The sequence below is a fragment of the Lepisma saccharinum genome, chromosome 14, assembly GCF_977018435.1.
Source record: "Lepisma saccharinum chromosome 14, izLepSacc3.1, whole genome shotgun sequence".
In the NCBI taxonomy this organism is placed as follows: Eukaryota; Metazoa; Arthropoda; class Insecta; order Zygentoma; family Lepismatidae; genus Lepisma; species Lepisma saccharinum.
Genome location: NC_139242.1, coordinates 64,929,220 through 64,951,800, shown reverse-complemented (window position 1 = coordinate 64,951,800; position 22,581 = coordinate 64,929,220). Strand labels below are relative to the sequence as shown.

The 22,581-nt window shown below is 34.9% G+C and overlaps 1 protein-coding gene across 3 annotated transcripts; it reads right to left on the bottom strand.

The window, feature by feature from the left end:
- Position 1: 1 nt before the first annotated feature.
- Coq4 (Coenzyme Q4) lies at positions 2-22,461 on the bottom strand. 3 transcript variants are annotated; one of them, XM_083135816.1, is made up of 7 exons: positions 22,199-22,461; positions 17,700-17,882; positions 16,305-16,401; positions 9,581-9,683; positions 9,212-9,341; positions 8,708-8,801; positions 2-1,338 (listed from the first exon to the last, which is right to left on the bottom strand). In XM_083135816.1, exons 1-7 carry the CDS (start codon positions 22,236-22,238, stop codon positions 1,152-1,154), a joined length of 834 nt encoding a protein of 277 aa, XP_082991942.1. In that variant the 5' UTR covers positions 22,239-22,461; the 3' UTR covers positions 2-1,151. The 3 variants fall into 3 exon arrangements, with proteins under 3 accessions (XP_082991942.1, XP_082991944.1, XP_082991943.1); XM_083135818.1 differs by having other exon boundaries at positions 22,302-22,458; XM_083135817.1 differs by lacking the exon at positions 22,199-22,461 and adding an exon at positions 22,021-22,162.
- Positions 22,462-22,581: the final 120 nt, after the last annotated feature.

Genomic DNA, 22,581 nt, shown 5'->3' with positions numbered 1-22,581 from the left:
CTTCACGGTGGATAGTTTCTATCCATTGCTTTCACCACTTTTGAAATAAAAGTGTATAATAATGTATATAAATACTGAATTAATTAAACTTTGGTAATTTTATTTACTGTTTTTTTTATTATTAAAGTAACACATTAGATCAATTTGAAATGGCTGTTGAGTGATTTTCACTTGCCGAGGTTGTCAGTTTGCATGACCATATTTACTCAAATAAACCATGCACCTTCATTTTACAGGAAGAAAATTGGGATTTTTTTAAAATCGATCCCACTACCAGTTTTGCATTTTCTCAGCAGAAATATGCAGCACTGCATTTCACAACCAACAATTTGTAAACATGTTGGTTACCCATTATCTTTGCCTGCTGTATCTTTTTTGACCTCAAAAGGCTTTTTCAATTTGTATGTCATTATTTATATTTGGACGTGAATTCAGAACTTTTGAAGGCAATATTATGAGGCTGTCACGGTCCACCTTCAATTCCACCATTGCCCTATTTTCTTATACAGCATGTCTACCAAAATTCTTGACTTTTTCTTGACCTTCCCCACCCTCCCTATTTCTTAACATTTATTATTAATAATTTAATTATACTTAGGTAGAGTTGGAAATTAAGAGCTTCACACATACAAGAATAAAATTCTGAAGAAACAAAGTGAACAAATATCAACCAGAAATCAATACAATTTTAGATTTCCAAATATTCAATTTTACCAAATTCAAGTACATGTATGTATTTAACATTGTAAATTCACTATACTGTATATAAAAAAAAAAAACTACTACAGGTATAATTTTTTGATTTTTTTTGACAGGTAGACACCCTGGTATACCATTTGTCAATAATGTCAGTGCTTTTGTAGTAGTGCAATTACTATATTTAATGGTAATTTGCCTGTCTGTTGTACAGTGGGTTTCCTCCACTGATAATTCTGTAGCATTTGATTTGTCACATTAGGTTGAGCAATTTATGAAATTACCACTTTATTCAAAGTAACAAGTAGCATTTTAAAGATTTCATCACAATATCATTTCAATAGCATCACTACAATAGCATGTATTGTAAGATCATTTATAAATAAGTTAATTACAATACTTGCATAATAACACAAGCAGAGAATCTATAACACATTCTACAGAAGATGCAATTATCATGACTTCCTTTGAGGTTGGTTCATTGTATTATCTACTTTCAATGGAACAATATTAAACTCTTGATGCAAATCTGCCATGGACTGCTCCCATCGTTTTTCAAAATAAATATTCATTAAAAAGTCTGCGTTAAAACCAGTTTGAATTGCCCAAGGTAGGTTATTTTTGACATATGCTTTGCGTTGCCTGGAATGAAATAAAACAGGTGCATTATGATTTTGATACCTGGTGATAAAAGTACTGATGTGATATATTTTTAATTAATCTTATAGTGTAACCACAAGCAAAGAAACCTGCGCAGACCCGCAACTCCTGTGCACTGTAATCCCGCGAGAAGGGAAGGGGGAGAGTGGCAGAAGGGAAAGCTGCCAAGGTTTTTTTTCCTTTTGGTTGCTCTATAGTTTTCTGTCACCTTGAGAAATTACACAACTTGTGCCTTTATGCAGACATTGTACCGCTTGAATGCATGTACATATAGTGGGCAGAACCACACTGATTGCCAGCAAAATGACATGTGCAACCTCTAAACTCGAGCACATAATTTATTTTTAATTAAATTAGCTCACAATTACAAGTAGTCACACATACTTTTGTTGCAGATGATGTTGGTGATGTTTCCTTTGTATCACCACACATTTTTCACAAGTTCTGTAACAATTTGTTTTCACAAAAGAATTGTTCAGAAATTCTTTGGGGCTTCCCCGATGGCATAGTGGTAACGTCATCGCTAGAGACAGGATTTTAAAGGGATTCCTTTTTTTATTTTACAACATGGATCATGGAATAAATAACAATAGTGTTGATAATTATCTTAAACCAACAAGATCACATGGTTTTGATTTTCCCTTTTTCAGCCCACATTCACTGTTTAAAAAACATTTTCCTCCCTGGTCCCTTTATTGACTAGTTTTTCAGCCTACATTCCCTTTTTTCCCTTTATTGACAAGATATCAAATATTTTGTACGACTGTATTTTCCCTAAACAAAACATTCGACAATTGTCTTATTTGGTGCAGCTTACAGGAAAGAAAGAACAAGCACCTTCTGCCTTACCTTCCCTCCATGAGTGTTAAGAGCATGTTGCAGCGATTTTTTAAGACTTTTGTTGTGAAGTTTATTTAGAATAGTTTTAACTTTACTGTGTGACGGTGACAACAATATTGAGTGTCAGTAAAATGGCGAAGCCAGGTAAAAGTGGTAGCAAGCTATGGAATGCGGTAAGTTATTTGAAGGAAGATTTCATGCAAGATTTCTTGCATTTTTTACTTTACTTTATATGAAATTTAATGTATTCCTTTTTATGTATAAATGGTATATATTGTGCTTTCATTTAAAAAAATATTTTTAGTTGAGTGCAAGAATAAACTATAGTCTTTTTCATTTCCTTTTTTTTTTTGGCAAATAATTTTTCCCTTTAAAATCTTTCTAGTCATCACCTTATAGTCAGGAGGTCCCAGGTTCGATACCTGGTGGAGGCACACAGTGGTTCGGATCCCACCTTAAACTGTAGGTCCAGTCAGTCCTGATTAGCGTTATTGTGCATAAAGTGGACTTGAAACACAACCTCGATCAACAAAAATTCATTGTTCTAAAGGGTACTTACAATGGCAGCGATGAGGGGGACAGTTGCCCCCACCTTTTTGCAATTTTTGACCCAGAAATATGCTAAACCTTATCTACAAAGGGAAATAAACTGTCCTTGCCCCCCCCCCCCCAGTTTAGGCAACTTGCCCCCCGGTTTTTGAACCCAATCACCGCCACTGGATACTTATGTTGTGGCATTATAACAACGCTAATATTTATCAACACTGAACACTTATCACTGTAGGAAACAACACAGAAGCAAATATAAGTGCTTCTTCATGACACATCAACCCGTGTGAAAGAAAATATTGATATTCATGGCCGACAGACCACATTCTGACTACATGTATCTCCTCTTGATAATATGTTGTTGATCAGACTTAGCACTATTGCAGTGTTCTTCCGCAGTGTGTTTATCAAAAGGAACTTCTTAAAACCTCAGCTTGGAAAACTACCAGATATGCTATGTGCTTGAGTTGAGTGGACATGCACATCTGATATCACAGGCAAGCAGCATGGTTCCAGCTGCCACGTGGGCATGCCTTCCAAGTGGCACAATGCCCAAAGGACACATGAAAAAACTCTCAAATTCCTAGTTTTTTAATTTCAACAACCTTCCACGAAACTCAGTTTCTTGTTGCCTTTCTTTTAGTAATACTATTTAATATCAAATTTGTAAACCATTGTGTATGAGGTATTTCATGACGTTACAACTTTCAACAGATTGTAGGTTATAAAAATCGATTTACATAACTTCGCTCCAATAACAAAATACATGTCATATTCAGTAGTATGCCAAGGATTTTTATAGGGATGGAGGATTAGTCAGTTATATATTTTGCCATCTTTTCCTGCATTCAATTTAGAGGAATGTTAACCAAGGAGGGATATGACTCAATCAACCCCACTCCCTTGGGCATACCACTGATCGCAAAAGATTTCTTGTATCACATACTTTTAATTCCATAATTGTGAATTTTAGATTTCATCAAAATAATTTAGCATGAGAAAAGATTTATTTTGTACTTTTGGTACAATATATAAATCTTCATTGTAATTCATTTGCCAAATAAAGTCAATTAATTTTACCCTTGTGGTTCAACACATTCCACAGCGAACCACAATGCCGAAAAAATAGGCAAAAATCTGGACCTCTAAATCAATACAAATGTGTAAGATTAGCAACTTTAGGGAAAAATTTACACTTTGGGTCTACAGACTTGACGCAAGATTGATAATTAAGATATTTATACAAATGAGTATAATTTATGGCATATTTTAAATAAACACTTGGAAGTACAGTACCACTAAGCAACACACAAGAAGACTGAAATACATTCCCAGAAATGATCAAATAATAATAAAAATGATGATGATGATAATAATAATAATAATGAAAAGTATTGTTAAAATTCATTTATGCACAGTAAATGTTCAACGCCAGGAAATCAAGACTTCTTATCAAATCACTTTCACGATAATTTAATAACTTTTAAGGCATTAAATAATATTTATTCACTATTTCCGATGCCTTCTCCTTTTGGTTGCGAATGTGAGTTCCTGGCAGGTGAAGTTCTTCAGTTTATCGCTTTTTATTTCTCTTGCTTCTTTATTCAAAACTGACACTACTTTTCAGAGTGTGTAGAGTACAAGAACAAGCAAGTACAAACACCTCATTCTTTTCAAGCCAACTGAAATTATTTTTAAAGAAATTCATCTTCAATTTGGCGACATCTTTAAAATACTTTGCTGCAGAACTGCGACACATCAACACTATTCTTCTTAACACTATCATAGAAGATATTGATATTTCAATTATTTATAGAATCTAACGAATGAAACAAATGCTTAATTTGACCATTCCTAACTTCCCAGATTTTTCACGAAGGACATTTTTGTGACCACCTTTAACTCGTAAAGAGTTATGAGTAAAAATTACCCCGGCAGTTTTGAAATTTACATTTTAGTCATTTCCAATTTCTCAGTACCATTCCAGTGAACCCTTCTCATTATTGCGACATTGAATCAGCTTTGAGACTTCATCATAACACTTGCAGGCCTGTAGAAACACTGCCTGTGTAATTTGCAATGTGTGCTCATACATTTCAGTTTGGTATTTCAACATTTTCATTTTTTCTCATTTTTATCAATACAATAAAAATGTTCAAAATTAGTAAAATTAGTTTAATCAGTGAAGGTAGTGTTATTCAAATGCTTTGTAACAATTATAATTCGGACTTAACGAAGTAATTTTGTTTTTGGGTGATATCCACCCAGCTCAGTTCCTTGCATCCTAGCGAAGAGCGGGAGTTCTGCCATGCCAGGTTAATTAGTCAGACACCAAAACTTCAGTCGCATTACACCAAGGAGAGGGGGCGTGTAAGTTCAAATTTAGGAGGGTGTAAAGGTCCATTTAGTGCTAAAATGACCATAAATTGGGGGTGTGTGAATAAATCACTGTACACAACTGCTATATGTATTTAGCATCAGCTGATAACAAAATCGGGGAACTCTCATTTCGCAGCGCCCACACACATGTTCACATTTGGTGCAAGGTTGCCAGATGACCCATTAACCTCGGAGCACGCTTTCACAAATAAGCTAAATTAACCAAAAGTAGCAAAACTTTTTTCCCCGTGCCAGTTTCAGAATACTTTAAAAGTGTCCTTTGCTTTAGAAATCATCGCGGGGAAAAAGCAACGAAAGATATGTTAACTAAAGATAACTTTTATATTTTAATTCAAATTTATGTTATTTTTTCTGTGCATTAGTGAGAAGCTGTGAGTCTACCTAGCACAATTATATTTTCCGACGAAAAAAATAATACAAAATATAGTGTGAAAATTCCATTTTCACGAACCGCCATTTTGCGACCAAAAAACATCAAATGATCAATTTAGAGAGAAATTTATTTGGCATTTTATGTCCCATTTAGTTGTTAGAAAACTGTTTGTGTTTTATTCCCTTACCAAAAAGTAAAAATTACGATTTTTGCCAACTTTTTTGGCATTCTGGATCACTGTGCATTGGTAAAGTTCTCGAAGTACTCCTTATAATGTTTACCATTTTATCTTGAAGCACCCATGTTGCATTCTCCATACTTCTGTTTAACACCGATGTTAATTGGTATATTGGTTACATCATTTTGTATCGTGATTTCCTAGGTTTCTTTAGTACCAAATTTAGAAACTTTTTGTGTACATATCTTGAACATCAATGTGTTTATCATGTACCTAGATTTGTCACATATATCAGGCGAGAGTGCACAGAATGAAAATACTTTTACCACAAGCATATCTGCAGCCACAGAACTGAGAAATGCATGTTACTCTTGCACCTTGCTAAAATGAACGACTTTTGGAGACCTGGTTAGGAGTTTTCCTTTTAGGCAGGGCAAGGAACAGCATGTTCACAGCAAGACTATATTACATTCTCTGTACAGGCATTGTGATTTAAAAAGTTATAACTAAATTACAAATTTCAATATGAACCCTACATAAACACAGACACTTTGTTCTACTGGAAGGAATGAAAGAAAATGATTCTCCCTCTGTCCCATAATTATAGTCCGGTATTCCAAAATGGTAACCTTTTATTTATGTTCTTTTGGATACTTGATCGGCCAATTTGTACTGATCCTTGAGTAATAACATTGTATGACTCATCGCATGTTTCATTTTCTTCTGTATACACAAGTGTCATAGTTTGAATATTGGACAAGTATTTTGGGACAACAAACAAAAGTGTACCGGACAATAATTATGGGACAGAGGGAGTACATTAATTAAAGTACAGGGTTATTAAAAAAGGACTCCCTGGTTTCAAAAAAATTATTATGTTTATTGCACACTAATACTAACATAACATGTAAGGTACATGTGTAAAAAAAAAAAAAGCTTTTTATTTGAGACAGATAGAGATGCTCTAACAGTTGGGCTGAAAAGTTCGTAGGCTAACATAGTAAAAAATATTTTTTTGACAAAATTCGATTTTATTATTCAATATAGTTGCCTTTGAGGGCGATACAACGATTATAGTGGTCATACAATTTTTCGATGCCATTTTTATAGTACGATTTCTCTTTAGCCTCAAAATAGGCCTCAGTTTCGGCGATTACCTCTTCATCAGTGCTAAATTTCTTTCCAGCGAGCATTCTTTTAAGGTCTGCAAACAGGAAAAAGTCACTTGGGGCCAGATCTGGAGAATATGGTGGATGGGGAAGCAATTCGTAGTCTAATTCATATAATTTTGCAATCGTTTTCATTGATTTGTGACATGGTGCATTGTCTTGATGAAACAGCACTTTTTTCTTCTTCAAAGTGATTTCATCCTTTAAACGCTCCAACAACGCTATGTAATAATCTCAGCTATCTCGATCAACTTCACTTTACGATCATTTAAAATTATTTTGTGGACTTTTTTGATGTTTTCGTCGGTAACAGCCTCTTTGGGGCGTCCACTGCGTGCATCGTCTTCGATGCTCATTTCGCCTCGTTTAAATTTAGCAAACCACTTCTCAACGGTTGATTTTCCTGGTGCAGAGTCCGAATAATGTTTATCAAGCCAAGCCTTGGCTTCAACAGTATTTTTTTTCGCCAAAAAGCAATGCTTTATTAACACACAAAATTCTTTTTTATCCATTTTTTCACAATAACAAAAGCTGCTTCACTCACAATGCTATATCTCACGAACTAATTATCTGGCAGATGTGAAATTTATACACGTATCTTTTGAAGGTTAGTACTAAGTAAAAATCACATGGATTTAATTCTAGTAACGCCATCTACGAGTCAGCCTACGAACTTTTCAGCCCAACTGTTATGTGATTTCATTGCGTGACACGAGAGATATCAGTGAGATTTGCTGCAAAATGCAGTCTGCTGGATGTAATCTTCAGGAGTCAGTGCTTGCAGAAATTGCAAGAAGTGTGGCTTCATATGCTCTTGGACAATTGTCCAGACAGTTCTTTGTGGCAGTCAAAACTCTCAACTTGCCCTGTTTGTTGATTTCTGTGGGTTTGATTGAAAAGCTTTGTGGACCCAGTCCACAGTCTCGTTAGACACTGATGATTGGCCACTGGATTTTCCTATGGACAGACAACCCATAGATACATATACAACTTATGAATGCTTTTTTTCTGTTGGTGGCTCTATCTGAAATTTCATCCTCTATTGTCGTAGTACGGCCGTATCAGACTTTATTTCAGGAAATTGCAAGACACAGGATGCCTTCTCCTCTCAAGATGCTGCTATGTTGCATTTCATGCTCACAGCAGTGAAGTGTGGAACCAGCAGTGTGCGAGATTCTTCGAATACAAACTTATGGACGTAAGGCGATGTGTTCCATAACTTACCCCACAATTAAATTATGAAACCAGAGAGTTCTTTCTGAATAACCCTGTATATTCCTTTCACTTCATGATGTACACTGAACACACAGGAGGGAATACTGAAGCACTACATATCGAGCAATGTATTACATGTATGTCTTGAATAATTAAACATTTATGAAGAGAGATCAACATGAATAGTTGACAAACATGAGTATTATTAGCAGGAGGCGAAGGAGGCAGGGGAGATGCATTTCTCCAATAATCTGGAAAAATGTATTGTTTATGTGTGTATTGATAAGACTTAGGTGGACAAGCCATGTGGCACAAATGGGAGATGAAAGAAGAGTTTACAGGATTCTTGTTGGGAAACCTGATGGTGCATGGCCAATGCGAACATGGAGAGGTAACTTTGAGGTGGATCTAAAGAAAATCGGTAAGGATGGAAAAGAATGGATTGATCTTGACCAGGAAAGGACAGAGGAAGGTTTGTGTTGCTGCAGCCATAAACCTTCTGGTTTAAGAAGGCTAGAGAATTAGTTAGTTATATGTGTACTGGTGTATTATACATTATGTCCCTACAATAACCCAGAGATATTGACGCTCATGTTTACAAAATAAGTCTGAAAGAATTTTACTTACTTTGGAGCGAGCCTAATAGATCCAAATACAGCTCCTCCTATACACATAGGTAGTCTGGTCTGAATTCCTTCAACCCACTTGACGGTAACTTCCCCTAGAGAATAAAGTGGAAAACAAGTGATAAAACCCTTGTTGGCTCTGTAGGTCTGTTGTGCTGGAAGTTTAGAGTTTTTGCTTATAACAAATGAACTCTTATTTCAATATTAGAAAGGAGTGCTCAAGGTGGAAATTCCTTGGTGTGGGGATGCTTGGCAAGTTTAGGGATAGAGAGGATGCTTCTATGATTCAACATTTATACAATGAAGCAGGTGAGGGTATGCTTATGTAAATAATTATCCTAGCTGTAGGGGATGCTTTACATCTAGCACTGCTAGGAAGTAATAATCACATGTTACACAAAGTCTGACATTTCATTTGAAAACAAGGCTAAGGTTTCTCTCGTTGAAATCTCAGGAGAGGGAGGGAGGGAGGGAACAATCAACCCACTTCAACAAATACACATACCTAGCATGTTGGTTGGCATGTACAGAATCGTGTGAAATAAGTCATGGACTTCACGGTATCGTTGCATGACGTAAGCCAAGTCAGGGTCATCAACAAACTGAACTAGAGGTCGGGAATCAGGCGTCACTTTCTGGAAGACAATAAAAGCTTTGTTTACAATACAAAATATAATAATATCTCCGGAAAGATAAGAGGAAATTATGTTAACACAAAACAGTGGATTAGTTTCTAAAATTACTTGTTTAAATTCCACAAATCATATGATGTGAATTTTTTTTCCAAGTCTGGAAAGTAAGACATGTTTTCTCTGCATGCATGTGCATCATAAAATTTAAGACATGGCTTCAATTAATATTTTCTAGCACTTACATTTTTTTCAAGGAAGTTAATGTACTCTCTCCCAACTGTCCCTTGGGGTAACTTCTGCAATCCATCCAAGTCCACTGTCCTAGAATTGATACGAGGCCGCCTCCTGTTTGAGAAGAAACACACATTACAAGCAAGAACAAAATGCAACAAAGAAATTGTATTAGAAATATTATTAGAAATCCCCATTTACAATATAGTGCAAATAAAAGTTGGTTACAATTTTTTAAAAAAACACATTAAATTATGATAATTAAAGCTCTCAAGTATAATATTTATTGATAATATTTTACAATAGCATGATGATCAGGTATTAGGTGACCATAAAGTCTAATTTGTAACTTGCTATTTGCATGAGAACTTCTCTGAAGAGTGGATAGATTGCAATGGAACCATTCCAGTATTGCATTTCACTTTTTCTCAGAGAACAATTTTTAAATGGCACATGGTAGTGAACTTGAAAGACATCAAGGTTGTTCATGAGATAATATTTTTTTAGAAATCAAATGTGGTGTCACACATCTTACATCATTTATGAAGTTGTCTCTGCAGTCTTCATCTAAAGTCCAAGACCAAAGAAAGAGTTTCTTTATTCATGCAAAGCTTTTCCATGAAGATTGATGAATTGGAATTATAAGTTGTTTTTTTTTTCCAATAAATTGCTCTTAAAATATTTTGAATTGTGTCATGGACATTAGATTGATTCTGCCACAGATTTTGCACTGATATTGTTATGCATGCTACATACATGTAAGACTCGATATTTTCATCTAAATATTCAAATATACAAAATCTTACTGAATATTACTTCCACAGTTGAAGCATTAATAATATCTAGAATTAAGCATATAAAAACTCCATATTTGTAAAATATTTTTGAACATTTAATAATATTTATGGATAGTTGATAGAAACTTCCTTGCTTCTTGAATGTATGTATTTCTTGATTTGTAGAATTATTCCTCTTGCAGTTTACCATTATTAGAAGCATTTAAACACATTTTTTGATGTAACGTTTTGAAAAAAAAAACACTTCCTTCATCAGACATTTATTCTTAGTTTGATCAATGTTACAGTCATAACAATGGGATAAATTTAACAAAAAACAAAAAAGGCAGTTGTACAATGAATATTGTCAATAATGTTACATTTGCTAGAGGCATATTGCACAGTGGTTCGGATCCCACTTTAAACTGTAGGTCCAGTTCGTTTAGCCTATCTGTGCATAAAATGGACTTAAAACATAAATTTCAAATATTGCTATATTTAAATGTATGTGAAAAGTTGCCACTCACACTGATAGATAAAATCTAACAATCCTGAAATTATTGTTATATCTTGATTGTTGTTGAGGATATGGAGGTGACGTACTAGCAATGTCTACTACCATGCCTCTACTTCTCATCTATAATTGAAACAGGTATTTCTAGTCAAAACAAGCCTGTTGGTAGTAATATTATTTGAAGTGGTGTTTGTTGTTATACTTTCTAATGGCACAGATTCTTGCATTACACATATATCCTTCAGTATAAGGCTAAGAAAACTAAGACAAGTAAAGCCTTAGTTGCTCATCAGGGTGACACAGGCTGTTTTTTTTTTTGGCCATATATGATATTATTTAAAAGAATATCAGAAAATATATAACTTTTTGTTTGCACTTCTTTATAAACACAACTGTAATTATTCAGATGTGCTCTGTATGTTAAATATATCAGTAATGCAAATATACAGGGTGGCGAAAAAGTTCAGTCTTGTTTTGAGCTATTTTTCTCATGTTATTTGTTTTTTCTTAATATTCGCTTTTTTTTAATTCCTCATTAATGTTAGACTAAAAAGTGTGACCGCGTTCTCTTCCTCATGTATTAAATAGAAACAAAAGTGGTTGAACAAATTAAGCCATTTGCTTCTGTTGGTCGCTGGTGACCATCTTCAAAAAGTTCTCTACTGATGCAAAGATTTTCATCGTGGAGTATGTGTAATTGTAAACAACTGTGAAAACCAGTGTCAATTCCTGAAAGAGGAAGGATTCCAGTGCATTCAGCTCGATCAACAATTGCAATGTGTGAAGAGTTTGTGGGGCAAGGGCATTTGGCCTTCAAATTCACCTGGACTTGAATGCCATGCAAGGAAGCAACTCTTGAGCACTTATTGTAATTTTTATTTCTTTTTGTTCTTATTACTAGTATAAAAAAGTTTTGGAAAAGTTGAAATATTTAAAAAAAAACAAGTCTCCAAACTTTTCCACCACTCTGTAAACTAATAAATGAAAAAATGAAGTAGCTATATGTGTTGGGTTAACCCCTTACATGTTGAAACGCAGCAGCATGTCATGGTAGGTGAAATAATTTAATTTGAAACTTTGGGAACATACTGTATCTTGGATAATGTTCCGGAGATTCATATTTGTATTGATACCTTAGCTTTAAGGTGTGTCATGATTAATTTGATTGTTGCTGTGCCCATATGTATAGATCCACTGGTAAGTCAGCATCTACTTGCAGAAAAATTTACTTACGTAAAATAAATTTACATTATTTACTTTCAAAGATAAGGATTCGCATGACCAACGAGATTATACATGCTGCCAATTACAACTAGAATGGAACCATTTTAGTTGTCTTTGTACCAGTTTCTCTTCTATTGGCTTCCGATTTAATTCTTCTCTGATTGTTTCATTCCGTACTCTATCTCTTCTTGTTTTACCAACTATTCTATGGAAGCATTTCATCTCTACTCTCGTTATTTATCTTACTTGTTTTCCTCTTACTGGCCAGCTTTCACTTCTGAATAGTAAAATTGGTTCCACTACTGACTTATACACTTGTAGTTTAGTTTTGGCATCTATTTCATTTTTTCCGAAAATGGTCTGGCTTAATTGGCAGTACGTGTTGTTAGATTTCCTTACTTTATTCATCACTTCCTCTTATATTCTTCCTGTCTGATTTATGATTGTTTCCAGATATTCGTATTTTTCTGTCTGCTCCAGTTCTATTCCATCGCATGTTATGTGTATTATTTCTATTACCACTTCATATTATGTGTATTCCTTCTATTACCTCTTCATATTATGTGTATTCCTTCTAAAGGGTGATCCATAAAGAACGCCGGATTTGAAGTTGCTATAAATGAAATTTATTTTTGAAAAAAAAGCACAAAACACATACCATTCTCTTCAGGAGATATTAAGGTTTAAACACGGAAAACAATATCGGACATATGACCCCCCCACCCCCTACTAGCCCTACACGCAATCACTCGGTCCATGAAATTCACCATGATCCGATCACACATTTCCTCATCAAGTGTGTTGAGGACACGTCGAATTTCTTGCTTAAGTTCCAACAAATTTCGGGGTTTGTTCTGGTAAACTTGTGACTTGGTGTACCCCCCACAAGAAAAAGTCACATGGTGTCAAGTCACGGGATCGAGGTGGGAAGGTTTGGTCTCCTCGCGACGAGATTATTCTGTCCGGGAACTTCTCACGCAGCAGATTGATTGTTTCTCCTGAAATGTGGCAACCAAAGATGGAACCATACATTTTCGATGTTCATTTGATCCAAACTAGGCCAAAGGAAATCAGTTAGCATTTCACGGTAACGAATTCCATTCACTGTCAGAGCATTTCTTTCTTCGTCTTCAAAAAAGTAAGAGCCAATCAAACCCCCACTCCAAATCCCACACCAAACCGTAACTCTCTGAGGATGCATTTCCTTTTCCTGAATCACTCTTTGGGTTCTCAGATCGTACGAAGTTTCCGAACAGTCACCGAGAAACTTCCACCATTCTTGTAGTGCGTTTTGACAATCAAAACTCGCTGTTCCTTACTGTACTTTTACATGGCGTTAACAACACACACAAACAGTAGAACAACTGAAATGCTTCTCAACACAAAACCTCAATAACAACAATCGTACAAACAATGCTGCAAACCAAACAAAAAAAAATATGGCGTCCCTTTCAAATCCGGCGTTCTTTATGGAACACCCTATATTACCTCTTCATATTATGTGTATTCCTTCTATTTCCTCTTCATATTATGTGTATTCCTTCTATTACCTCTTCATATTATGTGTATTCCTTCTATTACCTCTTCATAATATGTGTATTCCTTCTATTACCTCTTCATATTATGTGTATTCTTTCTATTACCTCTTCCGTTCTTCCTATTTGCATCACTTTCCTCTTATTTGTGTTTACCGTCGTTCTTTTGTTTTACACTTGTTACAAAAATATCTACTGTCCCATTTATTTACTGTTCAGACACTACAAATAGCGACTTGTGTAAGTGGATCTGAAAAAAATTCCAATCATGGCAATATAAAAGTGATCATACATCCTTTGCACCATAAATTAAAATTTAGTATATCATAGCTACCTTCTGCTAATGGGGCTTTAGTGCAACCTGAGATTTACTACCATTACTTTTTTGGATACTAACTAACTAACTATCTAGCCTTCTTAAACCCGAAAGTTCATGGCTGCAGCAACACAGGCCTTCCATCTTGTCCCTATCTTGAGCAAGATCTATATACTCTTTTCCATCTCTACCGATTTCCTTTAGGTCCATCTCAACGTTGTCCCTCCATCTTCGTCTTGGCCTTCCTTCAGGTCTCTTACCATGAGGTTTCCCAACAAGAATCCTGTGAACTCCTCTTTCCTCTCCTATTTGTGCCACATGGCCTGCCCACCTAAGTCTTCTTGATTTAATTATTCTAATATTATCTGGACATGAATACATATTATGTAGTTCTAAATTATGTAACCTTCTCCACTCACCTGTCTCCTCATCCCTTTTAGGTCCAAAGATTTTCCTAAGGATCTTATTTTCAAATACTCTAAATTTATGTTCTTTCAATGTAAGGGACCAAGTTTTACACCCATATAATACTACAGGCAAATTTACTGTTTTGTATATTTTAACTTTTAATTTCTTAGATATTTAACGAGAAGACAAAAGTTTATGAAGAGAGAAGTAACATGCATTTCCTGAATTAAGCTTACTTTTTATTTCCTCTTTAATATAATTTTCATTTGTTAATATTACTAAAAGTATTTGAATTTGGAAACTGGTTCAAACGAGTTGTTATCAATAATTAGATTTTGATTATTACCTAACACTTGGTTCCGGCCTGTAAGCATATATTTAGTTTTATCTTTGTTAACTTCCAAACCTATCTCTTTAGCAGTTTTGAAAAATATTTTAGCATTATTCTTAATTGTATTTATATCATCCCCTAATAAGTCTACATCATCTGCATATGCTAACTGAGTCATACCATTTAATTTTAATCCTCCGTTAGTTTCTTTTACCTTCCTAACAGCATATTCTAAGGCAAAATTAAAGAGCAATGGAGATAATGCATCTCCTTGTTTTAACCCATCATGAATTGTAAATTTGTCAGACACATTAATACCCACACGAATTTTACTTTCTGTTTCACTGGTGCATGCTTTTATCATACTAACAAGCTTCTTAGGTATTCCAAACTCGACTAATATATTATATCATTTATCTCTTTTGACTGAATCATATGCTGTTTTGAAATCAATGAATAGCTGATGGACATTTTGATTATATTCCCACTTTTTTTCAAGTGTATCTGTTACGTTTAAATCCACATTGATAATCACCTATAATTTCATTAGCATATGGGGTTAGTCTTGTTAAAATAATGTTAGATAATATTTTATATGTTGTTGAGAGTAGAGAAATTCCACGGTAATTATTGCAGTTCATTTTATCACCTTTTTTAAACAGGAACAATTATGGATTCTCTCCACTGTTGAGGGATTTCTTCTTTATTACATATTAAACAAATTAATTTATGAATTTGACATATTAACGAATTTCCACTATATTTAATTAACTCAGCTGGTATTAAATCAATGCCAGGTGCTTTGTTATTCTTTAGCCTTTTAATAGCATCTTTAACTTCAGTCAAGTTAGGTTCTGGAACTAAAGGTTCTGCTGTCTGTACTTCATTTACTTCTGATTTATCTCCTACATGAACATTTAAAAGGTCATTAAAGTAGTTCTTCCATCTATTTAGAATATCGCTTGGGTCAGCTAGAAAATCACCGTCTTTATCTCTTATCAAGTTTACTTTAGGTTGCCACCCCTTTCTAAATTCATTTACACCTTTATATAATTCTCTGATATTTTTGTTTTTGCTGTTTGTTTCAATTTCGTTAATTTTGCTTTTCAAGTAATCTTTTTTTTACTTCTAAACGTGCAGTTAACTTCTCGCTTTATTCTATTATAATTGCTTAGATTTGTATCATCAGAGTTATTTAACCACCTAAGTCTAGCCTGATTCCTTACTTCTATTAGATTATGACATTCATTATCAAACCATGGCTTACTTTTTCTTGGTTTATGGTATCCTATACTTTCTTTAGCTGCTGATTCTATTGCATTACGTATGTGCTCCCAATTCTTATTTATATCTGTTTCATTTATATTTTCATCTCATTTAAATCTAGTTTTTTGGATACAAAGATCCTTTCAGGCAAAATTACATCAACGTCTCAAAATCTCAATTTGTGATTTACTTACATGCATGCTGTTTAGTTTTAGAATGCTACATAATGTAGTAATTTGCCATCCACAGTTATTCTTACATTGTAGATAAGGCGAACTAAACAGAAAAACAGCAAACTTATATTAATGTATGTTCAGTTATTCTGACGTGTAAAAAATGAGATACAAACAAGTATACACACTTACTGCAATATTTCTGAGCCTTCACTACTTGATTCCATTTTCTCTTTTATGTACGGTAATGCTCTGTGGCCTGTTGTTTCACCTAAGGTAGCTATCATGTCTGAAAGATAGACAGTAACTTGGTAAAAAAAAGTTCTTGTTTGAAATTATGCATAATTTTCACAAAATCTTTAGTAAGTACAAAGAGAAAATTTGCTATATTTTTCTTTCCCTACTTCAAATTCTGGAAGGATTTTTCTTTTACAGTGTGAATTTACACCTTTTATCAGATATAAAGCTGTCTACGAAACATGCATTCAAGCAGCAGAGTAACTTGGAGTGTATTTTTGGAGGGGCAAAACATGAACCTCAGGTTGCTGAAGATTAAAAATTGTACTACATTTAAATTCTAATAAATCTGAAAACTTGTTTGCGAAATAGGAAGGGGGGGGGGGGGCAAGTATCCCCTTGTCTTCCACCAAGTTACTCCTATACATAGTGTGATTGCATCAGTTTTGTGAACTGCAAAAGTCTACAATTTTTTTTTTTGGCCCTTTAAGGGAACTTAGAAACTAAACTTTGGAGTAGGAATTGCTCCATTACTTCCCTGAAGACAAACCAGTCTACTTGGACAGTCGTTTATGGTAATGTAAAGGTACCCTAAGCATATTGGCATTCAAGAAAGAGAATTAAATTAGATGGGCAGCCATAGGTTTGGTCTCTCCTGCAAAATAAATCTTTATTGTTTTTTGCACTTGCTTTAACATTTTCAGTTTCAATTCAATACTTTACCAAATATGCCTAGAATTATACACAAACAGAGGATTTCACCATTCATTCTCTCAATATGTTATCTCACTAACCATCTTACACTTAGTATGGGTTTGTTTTCTTATTTTATGTTGCTTCTCTGCCTCTTTAGACTAATTGTGACATCCCTGTAATTTAGTAAATATATGTCTCTATGCTCCTAAACCTTATGAATAAATACTATTTCTAAACACAAATTCTTAACAACAAAAAATGAAACTAACAAACTAGGGATGGATGAATGTACCATGAATCTGAAAATGTTACCTTTCTACCTCAGAGACTGTACTAATTGCCATGTATTCATAATGGATTATAAAAATAGAGATAATATGAAGAAACTTGCAGCAGGCAATTGTGATTTTCATGAATCACTCCTGGTTAATGTGCCATTAACAGAGGTCATGGATGCTATAATTTTCTTCCCATCATGTGTTGACCATCTGATGCTGGCTGAGGTTAACCTAATAATACAATTAAGTGACAGTAACTAATTCAAACAATCAAACAAAAGCAGTTCATATCAAGGTAAGTTATGATGTGTTATATTTTACAATGATTAACTACATTGCACAATTTACTACTTGAATAATTAGAAAGACAACAAACCTCCTCTTGCTGGATTGAACAGACTAAGGGTTGCAGACCCGGCAGTGAGCATTAACTTCTGAAATGCTGTTGTTGGAATGTGTGCTGCAGAAAAGTCATATTTACAAAAGTTATCCTCTGATCTGCCCTCTGCATGAACACACTGTTTCCGAAACTTAAGAACCAACTGAGAGTATTTAGAATCTGAAAGTAAAGAACACTGAAACTAATACAACTTTAAATCATTACATTGTGGCTTGTTAGTGTGTAGTATGTCAATGAGTTGGGGGTAGGGAGTGCCCTCAGCTGAATGGATGGAAGGGAAGATGCATGAAGGCTCTTTTCTTTCTGGCCCCTTTATAAATGCTGCTCCCACAGCCTTTGTGCACAAACAGAGAATTTGGCCTAACTTCTGACTACTAATCTAGTCATTATGCGTGTGTTTCGCTCTACATTATATGAATGCATACATGCATATGCCACAGAGGCATAATAAATATTTACAGTGTGTTTCTTAAAGAACTATTTCTCCGTCTCATGTAAGTGTCTTACAAGTAGTACGAGGGTTGTTCAATAAGTTTTGCCTCCTGGGCTATAACTTTATTATTGAATGAGGGAAGTTTATGATGTTACATTCAAATGAAAGTTTGGAATGTCCTGTTTTAAAGGGTAACAACTTTTCGATGTGGTCCCCAAAAGCATCAATACACTTCCGCCATCGGTGCACTAGTTTATGCATGCCGTCAGAGAAAAATGGGTTGGCTGTTAATGACACCAATGATGCACCTCCATGACAACCCCTTCCTTGGATGCAAAGCCCATGTCTCATCAGCGGTGACAATACGACACAGATTGTCATCTCTCTCCACCTCATAATGCTCCAAATTTTGCTGACACATTTGCATGTGGTTGGTTGTGTTTCATGTCTTTGTCAGCTGATGAGGGGCCCACCTGGAACACACTCATTTGAACCCACGTTCATCGTTGATGATGTTATTCTCTATTCCAAGCGATATGTCCATAATGTCTACAATTTCCCTGTTTAATGGGGTGATTACCATGAATCAGTTCATCAACACATGCCACCATCTCTCGAGTGAATGCAGACAGGGCATCCACTACATTGCTTATCTTTCAAAGTGGCCGTAGCTGTTTTGACTGTTTGTACAGTCCGCACCCATATCCTGACTGTGCTAACATCAACACATGCTCCCCCATATATGGCATGCATCCGATGGTGCAACATCTTCTGCAGTCAGAAATTCAATTACAGCATGCTGCTTCAACAGTATGTCAACATAGTACGACATTTGTCAAGCTACTGCTCCAACGTCTGTGGCAGTACTTGAAACAGAGAGCAACATCTGAGAGCAGACATTCCAAACTTTCATTTCAATGTAAAATCATAAACTTCCCTTACTCAATAAAAAATTGATTGATTGATTGATATGTTGTTTTAAGTCCACTTTATGCACAGTAAGGCTAATCGGGACTGGACCTACAGTTTAAAGTGGGATCCGAACCACTTGTGCCTCCACCGGGTATCGAACCCGGGACCCCTTGATTACAAGGCGACGATGCTACCACTGTGCCATCGGGGAGGCCCTACTCAATAAAAAAGTTATAGCAAACTTAAATTTATTGAACAACCCTCGTAGTATTTATCAAGTGTTGCCTACGGAATGGAGTAGTTCTGCCATCTAAAATATCTAGCTTTATGAGCAGTTCTGTATTTTATTTGCCTCTTAAAGTACAAATGCCTTTTGCAGGTAAGAAGAATTAAAATCAGTTGCTTTTCATATTCCATTTCTTTTTTTTGTGTAATTTTATTGCCCTTCAAAAATTCTTATTAGATTAGATTAGGCAGGTTAGAAGATTACAGTGCCTTAGTATTTCCCAACTTTTGTGATGCTTTACATGCATATAATATATTTCAAATTTTAAGAAATATCTTACATTGGTAAGATTTAATTAGTTCACACAATTCCAGCACCCAAACTTTAGTTCTGCCATCTGATTTTTTAAACAAATTTTAGCAACAATTACCATTTACCTTTAAGTTTGAAGCAATCCATATATATATCCTACAAACTTGAAATATTAATTCATACTTATTTCAAAACTTGAAATATTGTCCTCGTTTTCTCACACATCTTGAACTGAGAATTTGCCTCTTCCTCCTCCCCCCAAAATACAAATAAAAGAATGTCTTCAGCTTTCATCAGGTTGTATGATTATACAATGATGTGTTTTCTACACAGGTTAACAATGCATACCTTAAGTTTAAGTAAAGCTAAACCCTATTATTATCATTGTATTAGTATACTGTAATGTGAACACAAATTGACATGTCTCATATCGTAGCATGTAAATTCAAAACATGTGATTAATGGATGAAATAAATCAACAACTTGAGATGACCGGACCCCTCTCCGATTTTCTTCATATTTGGCATACTCACTAATTGAGGCCTCCTAATCACGAATCTGAAGTTAAAATTTGTCGGAAACATCTAGAAATTGCAAAATAAGCGAAAATAAGGCGTTAGTTTTCGGAATGAAAACCGTCGATTTTCTCGAAATTTTTTGTTTCACAAGCAAATATATATATTTCTGATACTACCACGACACCAAATTTTAACTATGTTTGCCTAACCTAACCATGCACCAATGGTTAATGAGGCTAGCGTCAATGGTTCGCAATTATTTGCAATTTCTAGATCCTGATACTACCACAACACGAAATTTTAACTATGTTTGCCTAACCTAACCGAAACTAATCTACCCACGTGCAAATGGTTCGTGAGGCTAGCATCAATGGTTCACAATTTCTAGACGTTTCCGACAAATTTTAACTTCAGATTCGTGATTAGGAGGCCTCAATTAATGATTATGTCAAATATGAAGAAAATCGGAGAGAGGTCCGGTCATCTCAAGTCCTACCGAAATAAATCTTATCTAATCTATAAAACTTTTATCCTCGTGCATTGGTACTGAAATAAGTGTTAGGTACAAGTAAGCCCTAGAACTGATACCAATTAACATAAACTACTTCTACTGAACATAATTTATTGACTATTGTGGTAAGGTACCCACTTTATACGATGGTGGGTGGGTGCCGGAGCATCTTGAACAGGTGGAAGAAATCCCGGTTCTCCCCACCAGGGTTCAAACCCAGGTCTCTCGCATGGTAGTCACATGCCCTAACGATTAAGCTGCCGCGCCGCGACACCCCATTATATATCAAACCATCCTTTAGATGAACAATGCAATGGCGAAAGAAACTATAAACAATAACTTTCTTTGCAATCTCTACACAACTGCCCATCCACCTGTCTGAGTCATACATACATACTTCTAGGATAGTCTATATGATTCATTATTAAAGGTAGATTTTTTAAGGTTATTTGTTATCGAGTGCAGGATCGACGAAAAATGTGTACCATGTGAAAATTACGGGAATAGAGATATCCACTGCAAATATGATTGAAGCATTTACATAGAGTACATTTCGTCACTTGTGGTATAATCCAAACATATTTATTTAATTATTAGTCTCTTTTTCAGTAGCCCCTTGGTGAAAGGGCATGGAAAACCTCAATTTCAGAAATTCTGGTAAAATTTTAGTATCCGTGAAACGTATTTCTTCAATTTTACAGGAGAAAGTACTTACCGAACTGACCTTCTGTACACTTTTGAAAGGTCGTGGAAGTGTTTCTTCCCAATCGCATAATTTATTTCGCCGGTAAATCACGTATTTTTGAAGATTAATGTCTCTCCAATGCACGAAAGCTGTTGCCTCTATGTCGTTCCACTACATGGACCAAATGTTGTGTGCGTTCAATGATGTAACCCCCAGTCAGTGTTTCCAACCACATCGTTGTTTTCCAAGAACATGACAATTTTGAAGATGACAATGTTAACTATGTTTGCCTAACCTAACCTAACCTTGCCGTGCATGGTTTGTGGGGCTACATGCATGGTTCATGGGGTTTTCGAACCCGGAGAAAAATTACAAAATCAGTAACACGAAAGTATGTATGTTTCTGTGAAGAAGGTTGGAAACACTGCACACCCACTGATCATAGACAACGCTAGTCAAGATTTGCACGCCATATTGTGTGTAACTCAACCAAAAAAACGAACGAACAATAATTACTCGATAAGTGGAAAATTGAAATTATTTTCGTGAAAAAAACGAAATGCCACCTTCAAGAATCCTTAGCAATGCAGAATACCTAAGTACCAATGTGAAAAAGAAGAAAATAAAGGAATTTCAGACGTTTCGCAGATACTAAAATTTTAATGAAATTCTTATTTTTTTAAAAAAATGAAAATATTACTTTCTATCCATTGACACCCTTGTGTGTGCATATATATTCACACACATTAACATACAGCTAGGAACATTTTTACGTATTTGAATAGTCACGTTTATCATAGTAGTATTACAACTTTTGTTTGCTTGTACAAGTTTCGTGGTCTAATTGGTAGACTGCATTAAACAATTCTTAAACATACGATGTAAATAGTGTGTTCCACAAAATGTCCTGGTTAACATAGTTTCAGCTCCAGCACACTGTAGTTGAATATGTTCTAAAATTCTAAATTAGCATTACGTTACTTGGTCAAGGATAATTTCTAGATAATCCTTGTTTTAATCACAAAATTATTTACAAAAACAAACATTTGTCTTATTTAAAATAAACAAAACACTCTTTCTTGAGTTTGTATCTATTAACACCAACTTGGAACACAAGCTCCGCCCTTCGATGTTTTCTTGGAACAAACCTAAGCCAAAAAGAATAGGAATATTCTTTTTGACCTGACCTACATAATCTACGTAAGTAACCATAAGAAGGACTACAACTGTAATTTTCACACGGATATGAGTAAGTGAAAGA

Excerpts from the sequence above, each read along its gene's own strand:
- Coq4 (XM_083135816.1), bottom strand. The coding sequence starts at position 22,238 with ATGTTAACCAGGACATTTTGTGGAACACACTATTTACATC. Across the intron at positions 9,684-16,304 it reads GAAGGCTCAGAAATATTGCA|GAGGCGGCCTCGTATCAATT; the intron begins GTAAGTGTGTAT and ends CTTCTCAAACAG. Across the intron at positions 9,342-9,580 it reads TTAACTTCCTTGAAAAAAAT|AAAGTGACGCCTGATTCCCG; the intron begins GTAAGTGCTAGA and ends ATTGTCTTCCAG.